Source organism: Sprattus sprattus, assembly GCF_963457725.1.
Source record: "Sprattus sprattus genome assembly, chromosome: 1".
NCBI classification, from domain to species: domain Eukaryota; kingdom Metazoa; phylum Chordata; class Actinopteri; order Clupeiformes; family Clupeidae; genus Sprattus; species Sprattus sprattus.
In genome coordinates this window covers 41,387,268-41,411,543 of record NC_137920.1, presented here as the reverse complement: position 1 = coordinate 41,411,543, position 24,276 = coordinate 41,387,268, and the positions used below count along the sequence as shown (strand labels likewise).

Below are 24,276 nucleotides of genomic sequence, written 5' to 3'. Positions count from 1 at the left end.
TAGTTCTCTGCATTTACATTTTTAGACATTATTTACAACATTACATTAAATAAACTTGGTAACACTTTATATTAACTTGTCCTTTTGTCCTTTGTGATCCAATCACAACATAGTTGCAGTACAGCACAGAGACATAAGGGGACGTCCCACACTGTGTACACAGTCTGGTGCTACTCCTCAAAGAAACTGCAAGAAGCAGCTGCAGGACCTTTAATTTGAAACGCCCAGCCCTGCTACCCAGTGTCCACAAGGTCATCTAAGAAGCAGATTCACTTCTTTGTAACATGCCAAGGTCTTTTCGGCACTCAAAGAATGTGCTTAATATAAAGTGTCACCAAATACAGTGCATAGAAAAAAGGCTAAAAACAAAGATTTGCACCCGAGATGAGCGTGTTTCCACATGGTTTGGTAGGGGGGATTTCTATTGACTCAAGTGTGTATGCAGTACCAGGATTTAGGTTATGACTGCTTCTAAATTTGAATTTGCACTGTTATGGAACTGCAAATATGTGTTCCATTTGTGTGTGTGTTGTGGACCATTTTCTGGGGCTGACGTATGGAAGTCAGAGGGTGTGTGAGTCTGAGTGGAACGGGTGCTACTGGTGTTACTTTGCAGTGAGCTTCTGATGGAGAAGTGTGTACTTGAGTAGCTCCTGTTCGGACACGGACGGCTGGACATTGCACAAAGCCTGCTGGAAATCCTCTGCGGAGAGCAACAGTTCTTCATCCTCTGCCTCCAGGCCTGGAGGGATCAGGGAACGATGGAGACACAGAAGGGGTAATGAGATGGAATGATGACGAAAAGAACAAGAGGAAAGAAAACTAGATCAGAGAAGACGGTATTCCATCCTCTCTCCATTCTCTTCTCCAGGACATGGACTAGATGGTGTGCGTGTACATGCAGAAGTGGCTATTGATAAGAGGGCATCTAAACAGAGGAGTGCTGTGGTCAAACCTACTCCGTTGTACTACGAGTTTTGGGGTCTTTTGGCAGTGCTAGAGTTGAAACTGAAATTGAACTTATGAAAGATTAGTAGAATTTTAGCGCCAACTTTTTTGTGAAACTAACAGAAAAACAATAAAATATTATCAATTCTGCAACTCTGAACCTAAAAATTGAAATCAGTGTTATTTCTTTTTAATCCAGAACCCTTGTTTTACCGTTATTTCACCTGAAAAAGGAAGTCCTTCTTAAAGCATACCCTAACATTATATTTTGTAAACATGACATTGAAGATGAACTGATTCAGTTAAACTCTCAGGATCACATGAGCGCAATAGCACTTGCCACAGCATATCAACAGTGCTCTAACACCGGGGGCCACAGCACATCAACAGTGCTCTTACACTGGGGGCCACAGCACATCAACAGTGCTCTAACACCGGGGGCCACAGCACATCAACAGTGCTCTAACACCGGGGGCCACAGCACATCAACAGTGCTCTAACACCGGGGCCACAGCACATCAACAGTGCTCTAACACCGGGGGGCAACAGCACATCAACAGTGCTCTAACACCGGGGGCCACAGCACATCAACAGTGCTCTAACACTGGGGGCCACAGCACATCAACAGTGCTCTAACACCGGGGGCCACAGCACATCAACAGTGCTCTAACACCGGGGGCCACAGCACATCAACAGTGCTCTAACACCGGGGGCCACAGCACATCAACAGTGCTCTAACACCGGGGGCCACAGCACATCAACAGTGCACATCAACAGTGCTCTAACACCGGGGGCCACAGCACATCAACAGTGCTCTAACACCGGTTGCCTCATTTCTTGCTTTAGTAAACCCAGATAAGAGACCCACCTTCACTTATCCGCTGAATCTTCCTCTTCACAGCCGCCATCATAGCGTCAGAGCAGAGGGCATAGAGGTCTGCACCAGTCATCCGCAGGGGGCAAAGCTCTACCACGTCTGCCAGACTCACTCCAGGGTCCAGCCTGAACCTGAACACACATGGAGAAGGGAACGCTGTGTTAGGCAGATAAGCACAGCGTCACAGATGGGGAAAACACCCGCTCACACACATATTTACTGCAGAAGGCAACGCTGTGTTAGACAGATAAACACAGTGTCACAGATGGGGAAAACACTAGCTCACATACATACTTCATGGAGAAGACAATGCTGTGTTAGGCAGATAAGCATAGCATCACAGATGGGAGAAAAGCTAGCTCACACACATACTTCCTTGTGATGGCCTTCAGAACTTGCAGCTGGGAGTCCTTGTCGTCATTGATCCCAACATAGACCAGTTTATCAAACCTAAAGAATATGTCAAGGAAAAATAACACATGATGAGGGCTGACATGAGATAATGAGATCAGCTAATACCAGACTGGACAACCAACATCAAATATGGACTTCCTTAAGGAAATAACAGTACTTAAAGCAGCTAGGACTTTAAAGTGAAAGCTTACTAATTATAACAAATGTATAGTTCAACATCTTAAAACATATATGCATTATATATTCCATAAATACAAATAATAACTCAACTATGACGTGAAGGTTGAGTGAATTCTGTATGTTAACGGACACAAAAGTGCCAGGATAATGATGATAATAAATATGAAGTATTTTAATATAGTGCTTGTTGATAATCTTCATGAAGTGCCCACCTTCCAGGTCTGAGGAGGGATTGATCGAGCAGGTCTGGGCGGTTGGTTGCTCCGATCACAAACACATCACCAGTGGAATGGAGGCCATCAAGCTCTGCCAGCAGCTGAGACACAACCCTGGAGAAAAGGTCATAGAGTTGAAGAACACAGTTCAGACTTCTAAGAATGATTCATGCTACTGTAGACCCTTAGGCTAGGTTAGAATAAAGATGAGAATTTAAAGAATATTTAAAATATTAAACAATAAGGTTAAGAGCTCACCACCAAAGCTGAGACTTTTAAGGATAATTAAAATAATAATTATAAAGGTCAGAGCTCACCAACAGAGCTGAGATTTCTAAGAATAACTCATGCTACATTAGACCCTTAGGCTAGGTTTACACTTCCGTGTAAATACACACACAAGTGGCATAGACCAAATGTGTCATGCTAGTGCACTGCTACTGAACAAAAGCACATGGACTGAAATAACTTCATCTCCAAATAGAAAGAACAGAAAGATTGGCACATGCTGCTCATTCTAAAAGGTTTCAACTACAGTAACCATTCGTGCAGAGGCCAAGGCTAAACGTTCAGTGCCCAAGTCATGTCTCGTCCAGAGAATACATTTGGGACCTTAGGTGTACATGCAGCCATCAGATGTTCAGAGCTGGTTCTGGTCAGGATGTGCCCCCCTGTTACAGACCCAGGTACCTGTCCACAGGCCAGGATGTGGCCCCCTGTTACAGACCCAGTTACCTGTCCATGACGCCTCCTGAGTCTCCACTCCTGCCTCTGTTGGGAGCCAGTGAGTCCAACTCATCAAAGAAGATGATGCAGGGAGATGCAGCACGGGCTGTAGCGAACACTGGAGGTGGATTAGGAGAGGCAGATAGAGACCGGCAGAGAGAGAGAGAGAGAGAGAGAGAGAGAGAGAGAGACAGACAGAAAGAGAGAGAGAGAGACAGACAGCCAGACACAGACCGAGAGAGACAGACAGAGAGAGACATTCACGTGATGTTTCATCATCAAACCAGTTGTTTCAACATATCATAACATTATAAAATGTATAAAATGAAGAAGTTGTTCAGTGGCAAACTCTACAGTTGTGATTGTATCCATGGATCATATTACTAGGATGAGCTGATCCACCCATACTCACCCTCTCTGACATTCTCCTCACTTTGGCCCACATACATATTCAGCAGCTCGGGCCCCTTGACACTAAAATGTCAAAATCAGAATTCTTAGTAAGAATATGAGTTTGAGTTTGCTAGATTAACTTTTGCATACAAGATAAAAACACTTGTTCAACTGATGATGAGAAGGGGAGAGTGGGCTAGGTCACATGACAAAGTTGTTCAGTTCATTCATCCACATGGGCGGTCAGCATTATTTTAACTGATTGGCTATATTTTATATACTTATATTCACTGAAAGGTGCTATGACAGAATTTTAACTAGAAACAGCAACAGAATGTGAAGAAGTGTAAATACGTAAATTATCATGCTAACCAGCTAGCATGAATCTGGCTTCTCTCATAATAGCACTTTGTAGGTGAGGGAGCCACACAAGCCAAAACAGTAAGGTCACGGGCAGAAGCCCACACTGTCAGTAATGTTTTTAATTGCCAAAATCCCACTTCAGAGGCTTAAATAAAGTCGATGATCCCTAACTAGTTTGGAACTTGGAACAGGGCAATGTGATCTCAGTATTTGTTCTCTATCTCAGTATTTGCGGGTATTTGGTCTGTTGCTATGACATGTTCAAAAGTCTTTCGTATCATTTTTCAATGTGGTCATCTACCTCAGGAAAGTCAGAGAGCATTCTGTGGCCACTGCCTTGGCCAGAAGAGTCTTTCCAGTGCCAGGTGGGCCGTAGAGGAGCACTCCAGACCTCCTCAGGCCCAGGGCGGCCAGCTCAGGGTGCTCCAGAGGCACCTGGATGGTGTCCAGGATGTCCTTCTTCACCTGCTGGAGCCCCCCGATGTCCTGCCATCTCACAGAGGGGATCTGAGAGCAGGGAGATGAGTGGGAAATACAGCACACCCATCAACTCCAAACTGGATTGATCATTTTCAGCCCACTAAATAAAGGGAAGCCAATATGCAAAGCTCCTAAAATGTATCCCCAACCTGACCCATTTACATTTACATTTAGTCATTTAGCAGATGCTTTTGTCCAAAGCGACGTACAAGGGAAAGATCAGTAAAGCTACGAGAAATAGAAAACCTGGTGTAACAATGACCCCTCACCTTTGGGGCCCCTAGAGCCTGTGAATGCATCTCCTGCAGGGTCTCCAGAGCCACGCTGAGGTCTTCAGCCTGAACCATCACTCCTGAAGCACACAGGTCCTCCTCCTGCTGCAGACTCATTCCTCCAGGGAAGCTACCGTACAGCCAGAATCATCATAGTTATGCTATACAATCTATACAATCATATCAAACAACTACAGTGGGGAAAATAAGTATTTGAACCCCTGCCGATTTCGCAAGTTTGGCCACTTGCAAAGAAATGTGTGATCTAGAATTGGTATGGTAGGTGTATTTTAACAGTGAGAAACAGAATATAAAAAAAAAAAATCCAGTTAACTGCATTTTATAACATTTATGACTTTATTTGCATTTGATGCAGAAAATAAGTATTTGAACCCCTAGCAAAACATGACTTAGTACTTGGTGGAATAACCCTTGTTGGCAAGCACAGACGTCAGACATTTCTTGTAGTTGGTCACCAGGTTTACACACATCTCAGGAGGGATTTTGGTCCACTCCTCTTTGCAGATCCTCTCCAAATCCTTAAGGTTGCGTTTTCAATGGGAGGGAATGAGGGAATGAGGTTCAAGCCCAATATTCCACGTTACATGGCCCCATCCATAGTCCCCTCGATGCAGTGGAGTCGTCCTGTACCCTTGGCAGAGAAACAGCCCAAAGCATAATATTTCCACCACCATGCTTGACGGTGGGGATGGTGTCATATTCAGCATTCTTCCCCCTCCAAACGCGGCAAGCCTAGTTGATGCCAAAGAGCTTGATTTTGGTCTCATCTGGACACATCCTGTCTCACAATCCTCCTTAGAATCATTTAAGTGTACATTGGCAAACTTCAGATGGCCCTGTACATGTGCTTCCTTGAGCAGGGGGACCTTGCGAATGCTGCAATACTTCAAAGAATTATGGCGTAGTGTGTTGCCAATGGTTTTCTTGTGCTATGTTCCGTTTCCATAACTCCATGAGTATACTTATACGCAGTACACAGTACACAGTACACACTTACTAGGTACGCATTTTCTCAGCAGGTGAGTGTTGTTCCAAATCTAATACTCCGTGGTGCACTTACCGGAAATTAACTACAGCCCCGGGTGGGGGGATAGCCAGCTGCTTAGCATAACTGCCATTCAGAACCAATGGTAATGCTACCAAGCTAGGCTAGCTAGGTATGCTAACTGTCCGTATACATCGTTAAAAAACACCAAAATACTCATGTCACTGGCTTTAATTTGAGAATGACATGTTAGTAGTACATTTAATATCAGTACAGTTGTTTAATTACTGCTGATATTGACATTTACGGTCTGTAGCCTTGTGGTCTTCTGACTCTGCTATCGTAGCCACCGTAGCCATTATGTCCGCCATTGATTGAAAGCTCTGCTTGGCTCCGTCTCTTCCGCTACGTAGACAAGATGGCGGCCGTTGAGAATGGAAAGTGTACCCTGGTTCCACACTCAGCTTTTTGTCCGTTATGAGTACACATACGGGTCCTTTGGGTATACTTCTTTTCGCCGCGATCAAAATCTGAACACCCTACATACTCAAACTAAGGATGGTAGGTACGGAGGGTATGGAAAACGGAACAGAGCCCTGGTGAATGTGGTCCCAGCTGCCATGAGATCATTCACAAGCTCCCCCTGTGTAGTTCTGGGGTTATTCTGCACCTTTCGGATGATCACCGACACCGCATGAGGGGATATCTTGCATGGAGCCCCAGACCTAGAGCGTTTGACAGTTGTTTGGTGTTGCTTCCATTTATGAATAATCGTACCAATAGTTGTCTGCTTCTCACCAAGCTGCTTGCCAATGGTTTTGTAGCCCATTTCAGCCTTGTGCAGGTCTACAATCTTATCTCTGACGTCCTTGGACAACTCTTTGGTCTTGCCCATGGTGGTGAGGTTGAAAGTGTGAAGTATGATTCTTTGGACAGGTTTCTTTTATACAGGTCACCAGTTGAGATCAGGTATACCTGGTTAGACCTAATGAGGACTAATCTGTGTGCTTCTTGGGCACATAACTGGTCATTGGGAGCCAGAATTCTTGCTGTTTGCTTTGGGGTTCAAATACTTATTTTTTTGCATCAAATACAAATAAAGTCATAAATCTTGTAAAATGCAGTTTTCTGGATTTTTTTGTTGATATTCTGTTTCTCACTGTTGAAATACACCTACCATTACAATTCTAGATCACACATTTCTTTGAAAGTGGCCAAACTTGCAAAATCGGCAGGGGTTCAAATACTTATTTTCCCCACTGTACATAAAATAATTTCAAACAATTACATACATGTTTATTCAAACTTTTAACAATCCTGTCTCCATACGACACAATTCTGCAAGCATTTTGAAACTACAGCAAATCAATTGAAAGAGAGACGATAACCATACGCTTTCGTCAAATTTTGACAGGCCAGGTCAAGAGGTCAAATTATATTTAAGATGTTTCCTTTAATGTGGCATTGTCTATGTACACATCGGGTTGCTCCACAACCACCATACTGATACTGAACTATAGTTGGTGTCTTCCAAAGAGATCCTTTCATGATAATTTAAAAAAATATAATGCAAATAGTGAAATAGAAAACAAAACAGAAAACAAAACATGGCTTTTAACATTACCATTAGCTATGCTAGCTAGCTAATTAACTTATTGAGACGACTCTTCATCATCCAGAGAGGCAACATGCCACCTCCTCTTTTGGTACACCATAACTGATGTGCTTCAATGCTAGGCAAAGTCAGCTTTGCCAATGACAGCCTGACGTCTGAGCATTTCGAGTCAATATGAAAAAACTGAAAAACACACAATGAGGTCGGCAACAAACGACTATTAAATTCATTAGCAACTTATTTGGCGACTAAGACGATTATTTGTTGCACCCCTACTCTTGACCTGTCAAATGTTTTATTTGATGAAATCTTTGGTTATCTTCTCCCTGATGAACCCTCAGTTCAAACATACCTCAAGCTTAAATACAGACACTAAATAGGGGTAGTTATCAAAGTAAATTGAGCTCAAACCTTGTTTGCAGAAACCTTTGGTGTGCTACTTTTCCAGCCAGAGTCATTAACTCACAAAGGCCTCCCAGGACAAATCCCTAGGAGAAGGATAGACTATCTATAAATTTACTTAATTTACATTTTCTTTTTACATGTGCAATGGTCAGTAACAACACCTCACGTACACATTCATATACACACTATCCAATAGGTGGCATGTGACAGTGGTGTGGTATACAGCATAACTAAGATTATATTATGCATTCTACTCCTTGTGAACAGTGAAGAATTAGCCATTGTTGCAATACTTCCAAAAGAAAAAAGCCATAACAGCATTTGTAATCAGTGAATAGTAGAGGGCCTTATAATGAAAGTGACTGTCTCACCACAGTCTGCCGGGCCAGCCTGCTCAGGTTGACGTTCTTCCCCAAGGGGAGCCCCTCACTCAGCATGCTCAGCAGGGCTCTTCTCTGCTCCTCTGTTGGGCGCTCAATCACTACCTGGTGGACAAACGCAGTCAGCGCACCCGAGGACAGCTCCTTTGGGTTACTCACGGAGGCTACCACTATGACCCTGTGAGTGAGGGAAGAGGCAGACATCTAAAGAGTCAAGCCAAAGCAGAGCACGGCAGGTTAATTTATAAAGCACAATTCATACACATTGATCATTCAAAGTACCCTACAAATGTACAGATAAAAGAACATGAAAGTACATAGAAAATGAAATGAAAAAAAATGTAGAATGCCTTAAACCAGTTAACAAAAAGCATATTCGAACAGCTGACTTGAGTCACGATTTGAAACTGGCTACAGCTGAGAGTGGATCTGGAGTTTGTATTTCCGCCAATTTTTTTCAGTCTTCCTATATCCTCTTTTCAGGGGTTAAACAGTTTATTTTTTTTGGTGAGAGAAGCTGGTGAATCTTTATGTGAAGCCATGCTCTCTCTCCCTAGACGTGCATCAGTGTTAATAAACCCTTGGTCCTAACTTTTCTACCATTGCCTGACTGAGGTCTATCACTACATGCAAGATCAAAATCCATATTGATTACGGGCAAGTTTGCTTAGCTCCTCAAAAAAACCTTTAGCCGAGTGCTTTGGAGGCCAGTAAATAATTACTAACAAAACTCACCAAATGAGCAATGTTTACACTGAAAAATTCTCCCCTCCTCTTCTGTCTATACTATCTGTACTAAGGCCAAGGCCACACTAACCTAAGATACACACTGACCGGAACGGATTCGGGGTTAGTCAATCGCGGCCAGACAAAGCTGTGCTGCGCTGTGCTGCGGCCACACACACCCATTGAAACTGGTGAATCTGCTGTAGTACATATGCAAGGCCTGTTGGTGGCGCTGTGAAGGGTGCTTTCGGAAACGGAGAAGAAGACTCCGAGAAGAAGACGCCAAGTGTTCAGTTCAGTTGAAGAGTTCAGTTTGTCGCCAAGTAGTTGACCATACTGTGCCTTATACATTTCCAATGCTTAAATCATCATTGTTCGACCTGTATATGATGCATTATGTGCATACAAAGTAAGGGTTTTCATGAAGTTGCTACTGTGATAGATCGTGTATTAGATGCCACATTTTGGGCTACCTTCTAGTGCTATTAGTAGTGATTAGCATGCTAAGCGGAGATTTCGCTAAGTTCTGTTATGTTGATACGCCGTAATAAAGATGGGTTCAATCCTGTTAAGATTTCGACTGGATGAGATATGAATGAGATCCATGTTGCCTAGTGTAATGTCCACTATTATATGTATCTAGTAATATTAGTTGTGTAATTGTTATTGTGTAGCAATAACTCATGTTAATGTAATTCAGTGCAGTGCTAATTAGTCCCCATAAAGAAGACTGCTTTGGTAACTCAGTGAATAATACGTGCCCTTCTTAGATTGTTGTTTGCCAGCCATAAACAGAACAGAAGACTTAACATTTTTTGTTTTTATTGCGATTGGGAAGATGAGCAAATGAACGTGACTACTTGACAGCTTCCAGCGTTCACGTGGGATAATTACGTCATCAGATTAGCGGATTCAACCCGATTTGCGGTCAGACAGGGTCTGATAGCAGGGTTGCAACCTACCCACTCTGGAGAGCGGATTCTAACCGCGACGGTAAGAGACGCTCCAAATGGCAGATTTGTCTGGCCGGGAGGCCAGTTTGTCATGGTTCCGTCACGGTTAGTATGAAAATCAGGTTAGTGTGGCCTTAAATGATTTGTTTAGAAGAGATCTAATGTTTAGAAGGGCAAGCTTTACAGTAAATACAGACTGTTTAACAGATTACTGTTTATGTGAATTAAAAAAGTTAACCGCTCTCTGTGAAAAATGCATACTGGTTCTTTTACTGACTAAAGGCCCTTATACAGTACTCAAAACGGTCGTGTCGGATAGTTGGACAGTGGGCGGGTGGCCGGATAGTACGTACTAGTTAGCATTTGTGTCCCTTTATAGTACTCCAACGGCTGTGGGTGCTGAAAACAATTCTCTTCCAGAACAGTAGGGGGAGTAACGGTTTAAGTGCCGAAAGACAAGCTACCCCATGACATTTTCGTGCAATGGAAATCGTTAGTTGGCTTCCCCTCTCCTCCACAACTTTTAATTACTTCCCTCTCACCAGCTGTCGCTACTGCAATGCAACAGGTATCAGCAGACACACACCTTTCATGCTTTGTCTAATGTTAGATATACACCTGAAAGGGCAAACTTATCTCTTTCATGGTAGGTATTTTTTGTGGGAGAAATAGTTGCAATCTACAACAAAATGATATGCTTATCTTTCACTATAGAAACTGTTAAAAAACGATTAAATTAAATGAATACGTTCTTATTTTCCTTGGTATTTTCGTCATATTCAGATTTGCAATGATTTCTGGGTAATTTTTGTAATCTCTATTTGATCATGTGACGAGACGATACGATATAGGCACAACATCTGAACGACTGACAGTGTTGTACAAGTCCACACCTTTCATGAAATAGTTAAAAGTTCATACAAGTAAACATGAACTATAGTAATTATTTCCCCCAACGGCAGCGTGTCTCGAAGTGTGGTGGAAGCCCAACTTGTGGGTCGCAGAGACGTGACAGGTGGAGCACAATGAGAAGAGATTCAGGAGATTTTCCCGTTGCAATGCCTTCCTTTATATACAGTAGCCTAACTAGAATATCGCACTAAACAACCACACTCAAACAAAAGGAATATTGTAGGCCTATTGTTAAAACAATAGCAGGGCAGAGCACACGGATAATCCATATTCATCATCTTGGCAAATTGAGATACTGCGGCTGGCGCGATTAAGCATTGAACATTCCATATTTGAAATATCTTTATAAGTAGGCTAGTGAAGTCAACCTGTTGATAGTATTCCCAACTAATTTGTCCTTCATTCTTTCACCGTGTTTGAAAGGTATTGGTTAGGTAATAGCCGAGTGACAGCTGTTTTCTTTCTGATTTGACAGTAGCCTAGGATATACTTGTGTGTTTTAAGCAAATAAAATGTGTAGCAATGTTTACGAAGGGGCAACTGCTATCGTTAATTATACAGTAAATACGTTGTGAAATGAAAGGAAAACACATCACAGCGAGTGCAGTGCATCACAGCGAGTGTGAGCGAGTGCATGTAGTATATGTTGATGCCGGAGTTAAATAAAGGCAGGCTATTCATAAAATACGTCAATGTGTCAGTAGTATGAACAGTTGAGACATTGACTCCGTGGGGCTCAGGTCGTTTGGACACATATTTTAATTGCTGTCGCTCGTGCTGGTTCTCTGGCAGTAGGCTACTTACTTTCAAGGAAAGGATCTGCACCTTTGACAGTGGCTGTTGTTCATATATGGATATAAAGGTAATTAAACAGGAAACGCTAGGTCCAGAAATGCAAGTTTCCGGAGCTGATGTCGTATTGAAATGATGTCGTAGTGGGCCAATCACGGCCAAGGAGTATCCGTCGCCATGAGCGGACCGACAGAAATTTTTGCGGGGACACGGAGAGCTGTCCGACGGCTCTAGAGACCACGGAGAGGGCGTTTCAGCTACCTGAGAAGGCGTTCCAGCTACCTGAAGGCGTTCCTATGTGCCCAAAAACGTGTCGTACGGAGTACCATAAAAAAGCCTTAAGGGATGGTGACCATGTGAGTACACAATACCATGACCTGAACCAAGAGCTTTTATATACAGAAGCCTCAGAGAGACTTACAGCGCATTCCCTGTACGCTTTGAGTTAGCGCTTGATGGTGGCCCTATGTTTAGGGGGGTTTGATAACACAGATGTTTAAAGTGAGAATGATAGCTCAACAACCAATCACGCAGCACACATAAATTGCTAACCACTGTGGAACTTTAGATAGTTGTTTTAGATGCCTCACAAATCACCTCAGACGTATTTTTTGGTTACAATAACGGGGGGTTAACATTGTACAGTGTCTATTTCTTATATGGGCCATTCTACCGAATTCGTGTAATATGCAGTCCCTCAACAATAAAAACTATTTACAAAACAATTAGGTATTTAGGCATAGATATTTACTAAGAAAATGTTATGGATTATATAAACCCAATGCATTAAATGAGATAGTGATAAGCTAAATATATACAAAATCATCATTTATAGGGTACTTTCTATTGGGAAGTAGCTGTCCCCAACCCTGACATCTAAATTTCAATGCCTGTAAATCAGGGCTTTGAACCAGAATTTTTTCCTAATTGGTTCGTTCCGATCAGAAACAGTATTTTAACGTTTCCGGTTTTCGTTCCAACCCTGGAATTGACGTTCCTGAACCGGTTAGAACAAAAAAATAAAGTTCCTGAACCGGTTAATAGCGATCCATGTCAGCTGCGGGACATACAAATAAGTAGACTGATCATTAGGACTTTAAAATAATCTTATATGTCTCTATCCTGTCATTAAACATTAAAAAAGCACTATAGGCTACATTATGTAAGCGGCAACTGTAATTCTGACATTTTGTAAGTATTATACATGAGTTAAGACAAGGAAAATGTATGCTATGTTGTTTATTGGGCAAACAAAACATAACAGCATTTGGCCAAACCTTGTCAGGGCCCAATCAGTGCATTTTTGTCAACAGAGACAATACAAATATTACAAAACTACAATGGTATCTACATACATCCCTCAATGTTGTATTTGGATTTGTTAGTCGCGGGGTCAAATGAATAATGCTGCCGCATAGGATTCTCGCAATGTCTTCCCATCTGAACAAAAAGTTAAAATTCCAAATATGAGAACTACCGTATTAGCCCATGTTTTAAATAAAGACTTAACAAACTAGGGTCGGTTATGCTGGGCAATAGCAAGGTAGTCTACTGCCAATGCTAAATGTCCAACTTAGCTATAATTTCATTAACTTGACCCTGCAGATTTTTACAACAATGCATTGGAAATTCGTAGCCTATCTTATAGAATTCCTATTTAAAACAAACATGTGTGAGATACTTGGTACAAAATTTACCTCTTCTTAAGATTGAGTTTGAGAGACTGGTGGCTACAGCTTGTGCATAGATTTGATCCGATAAGGCTACCAGCTGGCGGCGCGCGGCACGGTTCTCTAGTATCTAAGTTAACGACCGGAAGAGAACATCACCAATCATATTGCATTTAGGAATCTTGTGAAAGAGCGAAAAAATAATGTTATTAACCGGTTACCATTATTTTAGGTAAACGATTCTGATCCGGAACATATTTTTTTTGAAAGTTTCTGGTTTCGTTTCTGTTCCTAGCAAAACATCAAAAGTTTCTGGTTTTCGTTTTCGTTCCGTGAACCGGTTCAAAGCCTTGCTGTAAATAACACTTTTCAATTTTTTTAGATTTTTTTCAATGATTTAATTTCAAAGATCTTTATGATTGGGTTGAAACAGAACTTGGAATATTTAGATTTATTGTGGGTTTCATTTTTAAATCAATTAACTATACTCAAAAAATCATGTCCCTAGTTTTCATGACACTACCGAAACACAAGAGTTTTAGTCCATTGGCTGAGCCTGTGTTTTAGTCACAACCCTGCATTTTTGACCATGCAGTGACACTGCATCCCTGTCCTTCATTGTTGAATGGTAAGTAGCTAAATCCCATAGTTTTTATATAAATGTGTTCCAAAGTCTGAAAATCGACGTGTAACCTTAAGAATTGTCACTACCGAAACGTATGTTTTCTTCAATTAAGTAAACCTTTTGGAGTTTTATGCAAAATCTTATGTTTGTATGTGTGTACACTTCTTCAAAGATTTGTTTGCAAGCCGTGTGCTTGCTAGAATTCTTTATTTATGCTTAAAGTTAGCTAGAATTGTCACTACCGAAACAGTCACTACCGAAACATATGGTAGTGACCTGATGATTTCGGTAGTGACAAAATGAAATGGTAAGTAGTTCAATCCCATAATTTTTAAATAAATGTGTTGTGTGGACTAAAGGGCGGCCCAGAGCACCTTTTGGAAGATTTTGGGAGAGAAATGAATATCCATCCAACAGTGCAGTCACTACCGAAACACTGGATGTCACTACCGAAACAGTGCAGCACTACCGAAACACAGGATGTTTTGTAAAAAATTAAGTATATTGAGTAATCAACTAAAATGTTATGATACTGATTGGATTAATGTATGTTCAATTTCATCAATCAACAACTCTGGAATCAATATGATCAGTATTTTGCATTTTACAAAGAAATATTGCACTTAGATTTTGATGAATTGTATAAATTGAACTTGAAAATTTGGTAAAAATTTCATTTTTATGGATTTCATTGTGAAAACCTTCAAGAAATATTTGTAAAAATACTGTTCAGAGAAGGGAAGGAAACACAATCTGAACAGGTCAATAATAATACTTTTTTACTATAGTAAATGTGATGTTTCGGTAGTGACAATTTTTGGAAGAGGAAAAACATTCCAACACATTCTGAAAATACAATATAAAAATTGACTGTTCTTTTACTAGATATGTGTACTTTAGATATGGAACAATATACATACGGACAAAGTTTTGGGAATAAAACAAAAACATTCAAAATATTTCCGACCTGACTTTGCACCAATTCGGTAGAATGGCCCATATATAACTTTGATACAATTTAAGCAAAAAAATTAAAACATTTAATTACATTTATGTACAAATACAACCACCTAGGGAGTTTGGTCTGCCATCTCTGGTTGCCGCCTGCATTTCTGATTTAAAAGTTGAACTTTTCCAAACTTTCTACAGCAAGCAAAGCTAAGCAACGGAACCACAATTTAGTTAAGCATGACGTCACCCCATTCAAAGTGAATGGGAAGCATCTCCGTTGAAGCCTTCAACACGTACGTTGAATGCACCGGTACCATTTCTGCATGTTAGTTTATATATGTTACTAGTGACTACCATTTTACTGTTTACCACTATTTTACCTATAGTGACTACTGTTACTGTTAGTGACTATCATTTTTCATCCGTTATTTTTTATAACAGAAGTAATTATAGCCTTGTCTCTATAAATGGGTCTGCAATGGTGGCAGACACAGCATTTGTATCTCAAGCTTACCTGGACGGGGCCTTTTCTATCAAGTGGCACAGAGCAGCCAGCACTCTGGCATCAGTTTCTGTGCCATCCCGTGGTTGCCCTAGCAGCTGGACGTTCCTAAGCAACAGGATGCATGGCTGATGGAGCTCCGCCTTTTGAAACGCAGACCTCATCTTGGCCTCCGAGGCAGCCGCAGTGTCAGCGCAGAGGGTGACGCAGTCATACTGGACAAGGACAAGAACAAGGGAAGAACCAGGGAATCAGCCATTTTGTTTGCTTTGTTCCATGTTACAAACATTGGGAAACATGATATCACAATGACATGACAAATCTGACAAGACACAATCTGACACTGTCTAGTGGTAAATGTAGCAAACAATTCCCCATTTCCTTTTAATTCACTTTTCTCCACAAGCAAGGTTGTGATAACACAGATGACAAGAGGTCTTGCTTAAGCTGTTAAGCTAAGTCACCTTGAGCAGATGCAGGTGCAGCCTCCTGCATGTTGCCCTGACAACGGTGACCTTGCCACACCCACTTGGTCCTGCGATTAAGATGGTGCCCCTCCCTTGGAATACAGATGAGCTTTGGGGGGTTAGAGGAAATCAGTGAAAGGTGTAAAGGTTTAAATCACAGAGGCATGCCTTCAGAGATGAAGACAAAATAAATATTTATGATTTTTCAGTTTAAATCTACATTAGACTTTCAATTGAATTGCAGATAAACCCATATAAGTAATATAGAAGTTCTAGCAACCTTATTCTTTAACTAACCTTTCACTGACAAAGGGGTGAATGATGGTCACTAGTTGCTCTACAGTGCTTGACAGCCCAGCAGGTGACATATTGGTCCAAAACGATGGCACTTCATTTGAACCAGCCCATGGAGCCTGACTATTGGTGCTGCCCTCCTGTGCAGACAGAAACACTTATAATAATGAACAAACACTAGTAAAGATTCTTGATGAACCTCTTCCAGTCACTTACATTATAAAACCCCTAACTTTGTGTTGTGGAGGGGGTTCTCCTCACCAAGTACAGACGAGAGTGTGTTATATCTGCCAGATAGGGTCCCGAGTCTTCTGTACCACACACTTTCTTCACTTTAAAGCACAACACTGGCCACCTGCAGATATGGCAGATTTTCAAAAGAGGCTGAAATGTAAAATAAATAAATAAATTCATATTTACCTTTCAATGATAAGTGATTACCTTGTAATGCCCTCACAGTAGGTCTCTATAACCTCAGGATGTCCAGCTGTAGGGACACTTAGGACTCTCCCCTGCCACACCAGCCTTCACAAGAGCCATAGAAACATGATTATATTATGAACAATGGGATCTAGTACATAGTGTTCGTTTGATTGGGGTAGGGTTGGGCTGAAGGGAAGCACATCACTACCAACCTGGGTGTACTAAAGTAGTGGTGGAGAAGGCCATCATATAGCCTGTGTAAGCTGGAGCCTGGTGACCGCACTAACTCAATGTGGAGCTCTTTGGCAAACTTTGGTGAGGCTGACCGGGAGGAGCTCTCTGACAGCTGAAGTCCCGGCAAAGTAGACAAGGGACTCCATCTCTAAGGAAAACCAATGCAACATGAAAAATAAACATCTTCAGTATTAATTATAATGGACACATTTCCAAATAGCAAGCTGTATCTCCTGACGAGGCTCTATGCCAATATGGCTCGTGTAACAGGTACCGCAGCAACGGCACCTAACTGACAGATAATATTCTGAAATATCAGCAAATTAATTGAAGAGGCAGGGCAACGGTTTCTCAACTCTTGCGTTCTCCGCAGTTTCTTTATTGAACTTCAGTTCACCGATTATCACACGTTCTCCAGATCACGTTATCACTTCCGCTCTACTGGCATGGAACACTTTATTTCTTGTCAAAATAAATTACCTTCATAAAATTAGAAGATGGCAGTATTATCAAAATAAAACACAATTTTGAATAACACACAAATAGTACTTTTGTGGATGTCACACTCGCTCACCTTGATTTTCACTGTCTTGTTCCCCCGAGGAAGCAGCTCTCCATTGGTCAGATTAAACCAGTGGACCAATGAGATGACTCCAACATTGTCACTGATAACTGTGTTGGGACACTTAACAAAGTCTACCACCACAACCGGGGCTAAGTGTCTGTCTAATCTGGCTTTGGAGGGCCTCTTGCTTTCTGGTTTTTCAGGACTTTGAGTTGGCTCTAAACTCACTGATGTCTTGGTCCTATCAGAGTGTGCACACAACGTAGACACCACCACCCATTCACCATTAAACAGCCCTAGTTTTAGCAGCAAATGCTTGCTGAGAAAGATTGTGTTGTCCATGTCCAACATAGCATCTTGCCCCTCCCTGAAAATGATTCCACCTTGTTGGCAGATGTTGTGGATATCAACAACTCTGATATCAACTCTGCATTCCAGTGCCTGCACGAAACCAGAGAATCCAGTGCTAACTAATGCTGTATTATCCAACAAAGAGTCTCCATTGCCAAGGCTATTGGCATAATGGGCAAAATCCGAAGCGATCAAAGGCATCAAGTTACGAGTAGAATTGTGGTTCAGCTGTTCATTCAAAGTCTGATGTGGACCGATGTCTCGACAGTCAGTGACCACCACACTTGTGTTGGCGGTGATGACTCCTTGCGTCACAGGGCAGGACTCCAACACAATCAAATCAGATAGATGGTTACACTGCGCGGTATCGTCAAAGACTAGCGGGTGAAAAGGTAACGACAGAGAATCTCCTTGTCTGGCCAAAAGTGCCTGCTCCTGACATGTTGCAAGAACGTGTAAGCCATTTGAGAACTTGTCAGAGGTAGCCCACTTCAAGCTATGCTTACTGCGCGCACCAACTACAATTTTACTTAACACCAGTGGCTGAAAGAGACGCACGACACCTTTTGATTCCCTCAAAAGTCCGTAGTGTTTGAAGAACAATTTACTTGCAAAAACTTTTAACGTTAGTTTGTGACTGGTGTGCAAAACCACAGGTGACTCACACTTCGGCGTTTCTTCCTCTGATAATAAACACGCACACAACAGAATCCCCGGTTTTGACTTGCCGTATGAATACAACAACGTGGACGACGATTCCTTGCAACCTGGAAAGAAATGAATGAACTGTTGCCTATTGATAAGAACGGCCAAAGCAGGTACATGGGGTGGAAACGCCTCAGAACACACTAATCTGACGGGAGCAGCCATGTTTTTCATTTGCACATGCGCAGTTGCTCAACGAAGGAGCAAGGACGCCAAAGCTGCGTTCGAGACAAAAAGTCGTTTTCTCCGAGGTTCATCTGGAGAAACGCTATGAAACGCTAGTAACGGGCTAGTATTTTTCTTAGACAAACAAACATCATGATAGTGTTTTTTTTGGAGAAGGAATGGACTATGAGTATAGTTTCAATTGATACCAACTTGTGCATAATGTGTAACAGAATGGAGGAAACATAACACAAACAAGTCAGTTCTGCCAGTGCTATTTTAGAACCTTGAAAAAGTAAAGTAAAGTATTTTTTATTTGTTTGTATTTGTGTGTGTCTGGTCTGCATCCTGATTCTTTGCCATGCCGTTCTCATACTGGCTCTCACTTCCACTTCCTAAGAGTGTCTGCATCTATCATACTTGCAGCTCTGGAGGGCGCTCCTATTCAAAGGCGGAGGGATGTAGGTCACATGTTAGCCATAGGTTTGAGACATGGCCAAAGTTCCTGTTTCCCATCATCATAATGTGTCTGATATGACCCCTTAGTATGACCTGCCAACCTACACAGTTTGAAAAGAGGCCAAGGTCACATTTGGTAAATATTGGAAAAGGGGGGTTGAATCAGCCAAAAAAACAAATCAATCAATTGCCATGCATTTTAGTCATGCCTGATGTCTTTAATGGTTGCACACAAGACAGCATTGAAAAAGCATATAATACTTCATTTGTATGGGGAGTAAAAACTTCATGAGAGGCAACAGGAATATCAGAAAAAAGTTCTTCAGACAGCATTAGCCTTTTTAAGCTACATTACTGAATCTTTCCTCTTGTTAATTGGCAGGGGCCACTCAGCTCCACCTCTGTAGTCTGGCTCCTTGAGGCACATCTGTGCCTGAGATAGAGTGATAGAGAGATAGAGAAATAGAGTGACAGAGAGACAGAGTGGTAGAGAAATAGAGTGATAGAGTGATTGAGAGTTAGAGGAGATTGATAGACAATGATACATAGTTCATTACTGTATAGCAGAAGCAGAAGATGGACATTTATTTTTCATCTGTAGTTCTGATACATGATATGATCGTCCAATGCAGTTGACAAGACATATCATGAAAGGGATTATAAAACTGGTTGCTTACAATTGTGCAATTTAATGGTGTTCCCAGAATTTGATACCTTTCACACTACTTTCTAGTGTATTCAATCCATGAAGCAAACTACAGCTAATAAATCTGAAGTGATGAAGATCTCCCCTGTCAAATCTTACCTTCCTTCCTCCACGTCTAGTATGTTTTCAGGTAAACGCTCATTCATAGTCTCAGGCAGCAGGAACACCACACTCCCACCGAGGACAGCAGTGAGAGCAAACACCAGTGCTGGTGCAAACACCCAAAAGTCTCCCAGCAGCATCACCATAGGGGCCAGGGAACCCCCAATGCGACCGATGAAGGACGTGTAGCCCAGACCACACTGCCTGTGGAGCAATGGAAGAGAACCTCCATGAGGCTGACCAAGTGAAGATATGGAAAGCCCTACTAAAGACAGTAAGACCATCATTTGCCTTCCAAAATATTTTCTTACATTATTCTGCATAAAGTGTCCAAATACCCACATTTGTAATTACAATCAATATATCATTATGTATCTCCAGCAGGGGGTAGGGTTAGGGGGCCCATGCTCAGACTCTTGCGTGTGGCCCAGAGGGTCACAAGAAATGGCCCTGATAGTTAGTTGTAGTTACCTGCTTGTTGTCCACTCACCTGATAAGAGTAGGGTATAGTTCAGCAGTGTAAAGGAAGGCTGTTGTGAAGGCAGCTTCTGAGAAGCCTTTACCAGCGACAGCTATGCATAAACGCACAACTGTGTACTCTTAAACAGGAAACACAAATAGGATGGTGCAACCAAATTATTTATCATTTTTCATGGTATGATATAGTTTATAAGGTTATTTGTCTTAGGTTATGTATTTGATAAATATGGATATAAACCTTTAACATGATCATGAATACACTGCTTGAGTGTGAATACACAGTATATATATGAAATTAAATTAAATGTATATAGAATGATGCTGGATTCATGATTTGGAAGATCTTGAAATGATACCTGTTGGTATGACTGCATTGATTCCTATTAGTGCCCCAGCTATAATGAGGGAGTACGCCTGGGCATTTCTCCTGCCAATGCGATCCAGAGCAAAGTATGTGCCCACTTTAGCTGGCACCTCAATGGCAGCATACACAAAATGGGTGAGGTACATATTCAGACCAAACCCTGTGATGTTCAGACTGATGCCGTAGTAGGTGAACGGCACAGCAAACCTGAGATGCAGAAGGAAGAGGAATGGATGGTTTTGGAGAGGAGATGAAAGAAACATGGACACAGACTTGTGCAGGAAGATTATCAGTTATTTTAAAGTATAACGGAGGTTATGTTAAGTTATTGACCACTTAATGATATTCAGTTGGAAAATGTATACCAGAACAATCCAGAACAAATGGTTATTTTTCTTATCTTCTGTGTCTTCCAAAGGTCCAAGTAAGTGTAGTCCTTATTGGCAGCCTCAGTAACAGTGACCTTAGAGAGGGTCTACAGGAGACAGGGGAGACATTAAACAGCAGCACTTTATAAAAACATTTCACAGTAACCAGAAAATGCTGTTTTTATTATTTGTATCTGTTCCTCTGACCTCTGAATCCAGTTTGGCTGTGTGCTTGCCGTTCATCCTGGCACACTGTTCCAGATATTTTTTGGCTTCTTCTACCTTTCCATTAGCAAGAAGCCATCGGGCTGACTCTGGGATCCACCTGCAGTTCAGAGGTCACAGTAAGGGTGCCCATGTCAGAAATCCTGCCAGTACACTCCAAACAATCTTAGCTCATTAACTCTGAGTATCCCTCTGCCATCCCTGACCAGTAAGAGAATCTCACCACCAAGATAAGATGGCCGCCAGGCAGGGTGAAGTGACCACCAGCATGAGATGCCTCCAGTCTCGGATGCAGTAAGCCAGGAGAGCGAGAAGCATGTTCCCCACGCTCCAGGCTAGGCTGATGATAGTGCCCGTGAACGTGCGGTGCTCTGTGTCTATCCACTCAATACCTGTGTGAGGACCAACACCTGATTAGACAGCATTATGTTAGCATGCAGGCTACATGGATGGCACAGTTAGACTAACATTTCCCTAATCGAATGAATACCATGTAAGAAGATGAAAAATAGGTTGTATGCGTCCCCAAGCAGGTTTGCAGAGCCTTTCATAGTGTGTCCATGATAACCCTGCTCTCACTATATGGTATTACAGCATAAACTCTGGTACAGTTTCTTATAACCTTTGCCAGCACTGAGAGTTGTTATATGATTGTATTTATTTATTTATTTATTTTAATTTACATTACAAAGTAGACTGAGCATGTCCAAGCATAGAGCATAAATGAGCATGAAACACTAAATGAGTGAGTGATGTGGTGGTCGGAGAAGTCAGAGGAGTATTACTGAGGGCCAGAGTGGTGATTGACATTCCAGTCAGGGAGACTCCGCATAGAGTTCGCATTACAGCAAACATCGCGTACGAGACAGAGAAAGCAGACGCCACGCCAAACACAGCGCTTGATACAAACGACACCAGGATCAGTGGCCTCCGTCCAAACCTGAGAGCAAAGATTAATGAACACTTATTAAATTTGACCATGCCTAAAAAACATATATTTGTTTGTGAGAATTACTATTATGTACACTAAATTAAATTTGGACTGTGTGAAAACATACTTATCTGACAAGTATCCGAATATCACTGCACCAAGGGTCACTCCAATGAAGAAGAAGGTTGCTAATGCTTGGTTATATTTTTTGTTGTCACAGACCAAATCCCACTGTTGACAAATTAGTTAAAATATAGATAGTGTACAAACATCTGCAACGTCCATTTCTTCATTCAGTTGCAGATTTAAATTTATAATGTGAGAAAGTAGAACCTGTGCCATTCTCATCTGTAACGAATGTTTTACACTTTACTGAAAGTTGATTGTGCAAGATTCAGTTACTGTTTCAGAATGAATCAAATAAAAGCCCAGGCTTATTGAACACTTTGAGTAGGGGATTCTATGAACATTGTCAGTAAGTGAAAATATTCTATGATCCAAGAAACAGTAATATAAAACAGTCATTATGTTTATTATTACAACATATTCAGTTAGCACACACTTTTTAAACAAAAGCGACCTGCAAGTTACTTACAACAATCAAGCTACAACAAGTCTAATTGTAACAGAGACCCATAACTTACTGTTGGTTGGTTGTCGTACATCACTTAAAATTAAGTAATTAAATAAATTAAGTCATTCAAAACAGTGAAATGTAATAACACACTGCAGTACCTGAGTAGCGGTGGTTGAGGAAAACTGTGTTCGGTTGTAGACCCATCCATTTGGACAAGCCGATCGCACTGTCACATTTGATCTGTTGTTGAATGCAAGTTCAGGATCAGCATATGCTTGGCAAGAGCTCAAAGATCCATCAGGGTCCAGTGGCAGATTCAGGGTCATGGCATCCTGGCCATCCAGAGCCATGTGCCCACCGTGGAGCTCATCACCAAGGTGTGGCAGGGCACAACGATGAGGCGGCACACCCGAGATGAAGCTGTGTAAGAGGAAGTTTAAAGGCAGGATGACACGTGGTAAACACAGCAAGTGCAGGACGAGGAACTGGTACTTGGAGAAGCTGCCAACCTCCTCAAGGACCTCTTCAAACCTCATTCTTTGGACTGTGGAATGAAAAGTAATTGATGTAAATGTCTGTGGTAGTGGCTTCAGTGATTGTTTTGTTTCCCCTCTTTCTAGCCCACAAAAATCAGGAAAAGAAGAGAAAAACCTTGTTTAGTATTTTCAGCTCAGTTTGCCAGAGATCTTGATTGGGGAACATTGGTCTGACCAATGAAGTTCAGACTTTCTCACTACCATCTCATTCCATTACTCATGCTTGGATCCCACTGGGTTGCAGAGAGAGGGGGCACACACATAGCTCTTTGTTTGAAAGTTAGTCACTTAGTCACAACTGTTCACCTGACCACAGGAACTACATCCCAGTACTCTACACACTTTCAGTACTGTGCAGTTTTAGTAGGAAATAGTTTCCATGTATTGTCCTCAATTTCTCCATGATAATATAAACTGGAATGTGTGCAGCAATACTGTATGAGAGACAGTCAGACAGGACAGTAATTTTGGAAGTGATCATTAATCAATAAAGCTTATATGGTGGAAAGGAGGGAACGTGTCTCAAAGGAGTGCTTTGGAACAACTTCCATTTGCCTAGATGTGACCACATGATTTTCACATATGTACGATACGGTGTGAATAAGTGTGGATCCGTTGAGAACTGTGTGCAAAGTGTGAAAACTGATGTATAAGTAAGGATCATTTTGCTATTCAGAGTGAATCTGCAAAAAAAGTGGTCATACAGAGGTTATAGAAATATTCAACTTCACTTAGTTTCATAATGATAATTGTTGCAGCGCAGATTTAACTTCACTTAGTTTCATACTGATCAATGTTGCAGCGCAGATTCAACTTCACTTAGTTTCATAATGATCAGTGTTGCATTGATTTGTGTTGACTTTAATGTTGGTGTTGTTTAAACAGAACTCTATATTAGTTGTGTTGTTTTTTAATGTTT

At 41.6% G+C, this 24,276-nt stretch overlaps 2 protein-coding genes across 2 annotated transcripts; both read right to left on the bottom strand.

The window, feature by feature from the left end:
• On the bottom strand, window positions 1-18,618 carry pex6 (peroxisomal biogenesis factor 6; the record flags this gene model as incomplete). Its single annotated transcript, XM_080856186.1, has 17 exons — window positions 1-742; window positions 1,817-1,956; window positions 2,198-2,275; window positions 2,632-2,748; window positions 3,370-3,478; window positions 3,773-3,834; window positions 4,418-4,623; window positions 4,866-4,998; window positions 7,901-7,977; window positions 8,266-8,452; window positions 15,418-15,620; window positions 15,870-15,981; window positions 16,170-16,306; window positions 16,428-16,521; window positions 16,608-16,691; window positions 16,802-16,971; window positions 17,398-18,618. 17 exons carry the CDS (start codon window positions 18,616-18,618, stop codon window positions 606-608), a joined length of 3,267 nt encoding a protein of 1,088 aa, XP_080712312.1. The 3' UTR covers window positions 1-605.
• Window positions 18,619-19,869: 1,251 nt separating this feature from the next.
• Window positions 19,870-23,357, bottom strand: slc22a7a (solute carrier family 22 member 7a; the record flags this gene model as incomplete). Its single annotated transcript, XM_080857561.1, has 9 exons — window positions 19,870-20,080; window positions 20,367-20,475; window positions 20,713-20,927; window positions 21,086-21,195; window positions 21,296-21,413; window positions 21,537-21,705; window positions 22,099-22,253; window positions 22,372-22,475; window positions 22,980-23,357. 9 exons carry the CDS (start codon window positions 23,355-23,357, stop codon window positions 19,870-19,872), a joined length of 1,569 nt encoding a protein of 522 aa, XP_080713687.1.
• Between the last annotated feature and the right edge of the window lie 919 nt (window positions 23,358-24,276).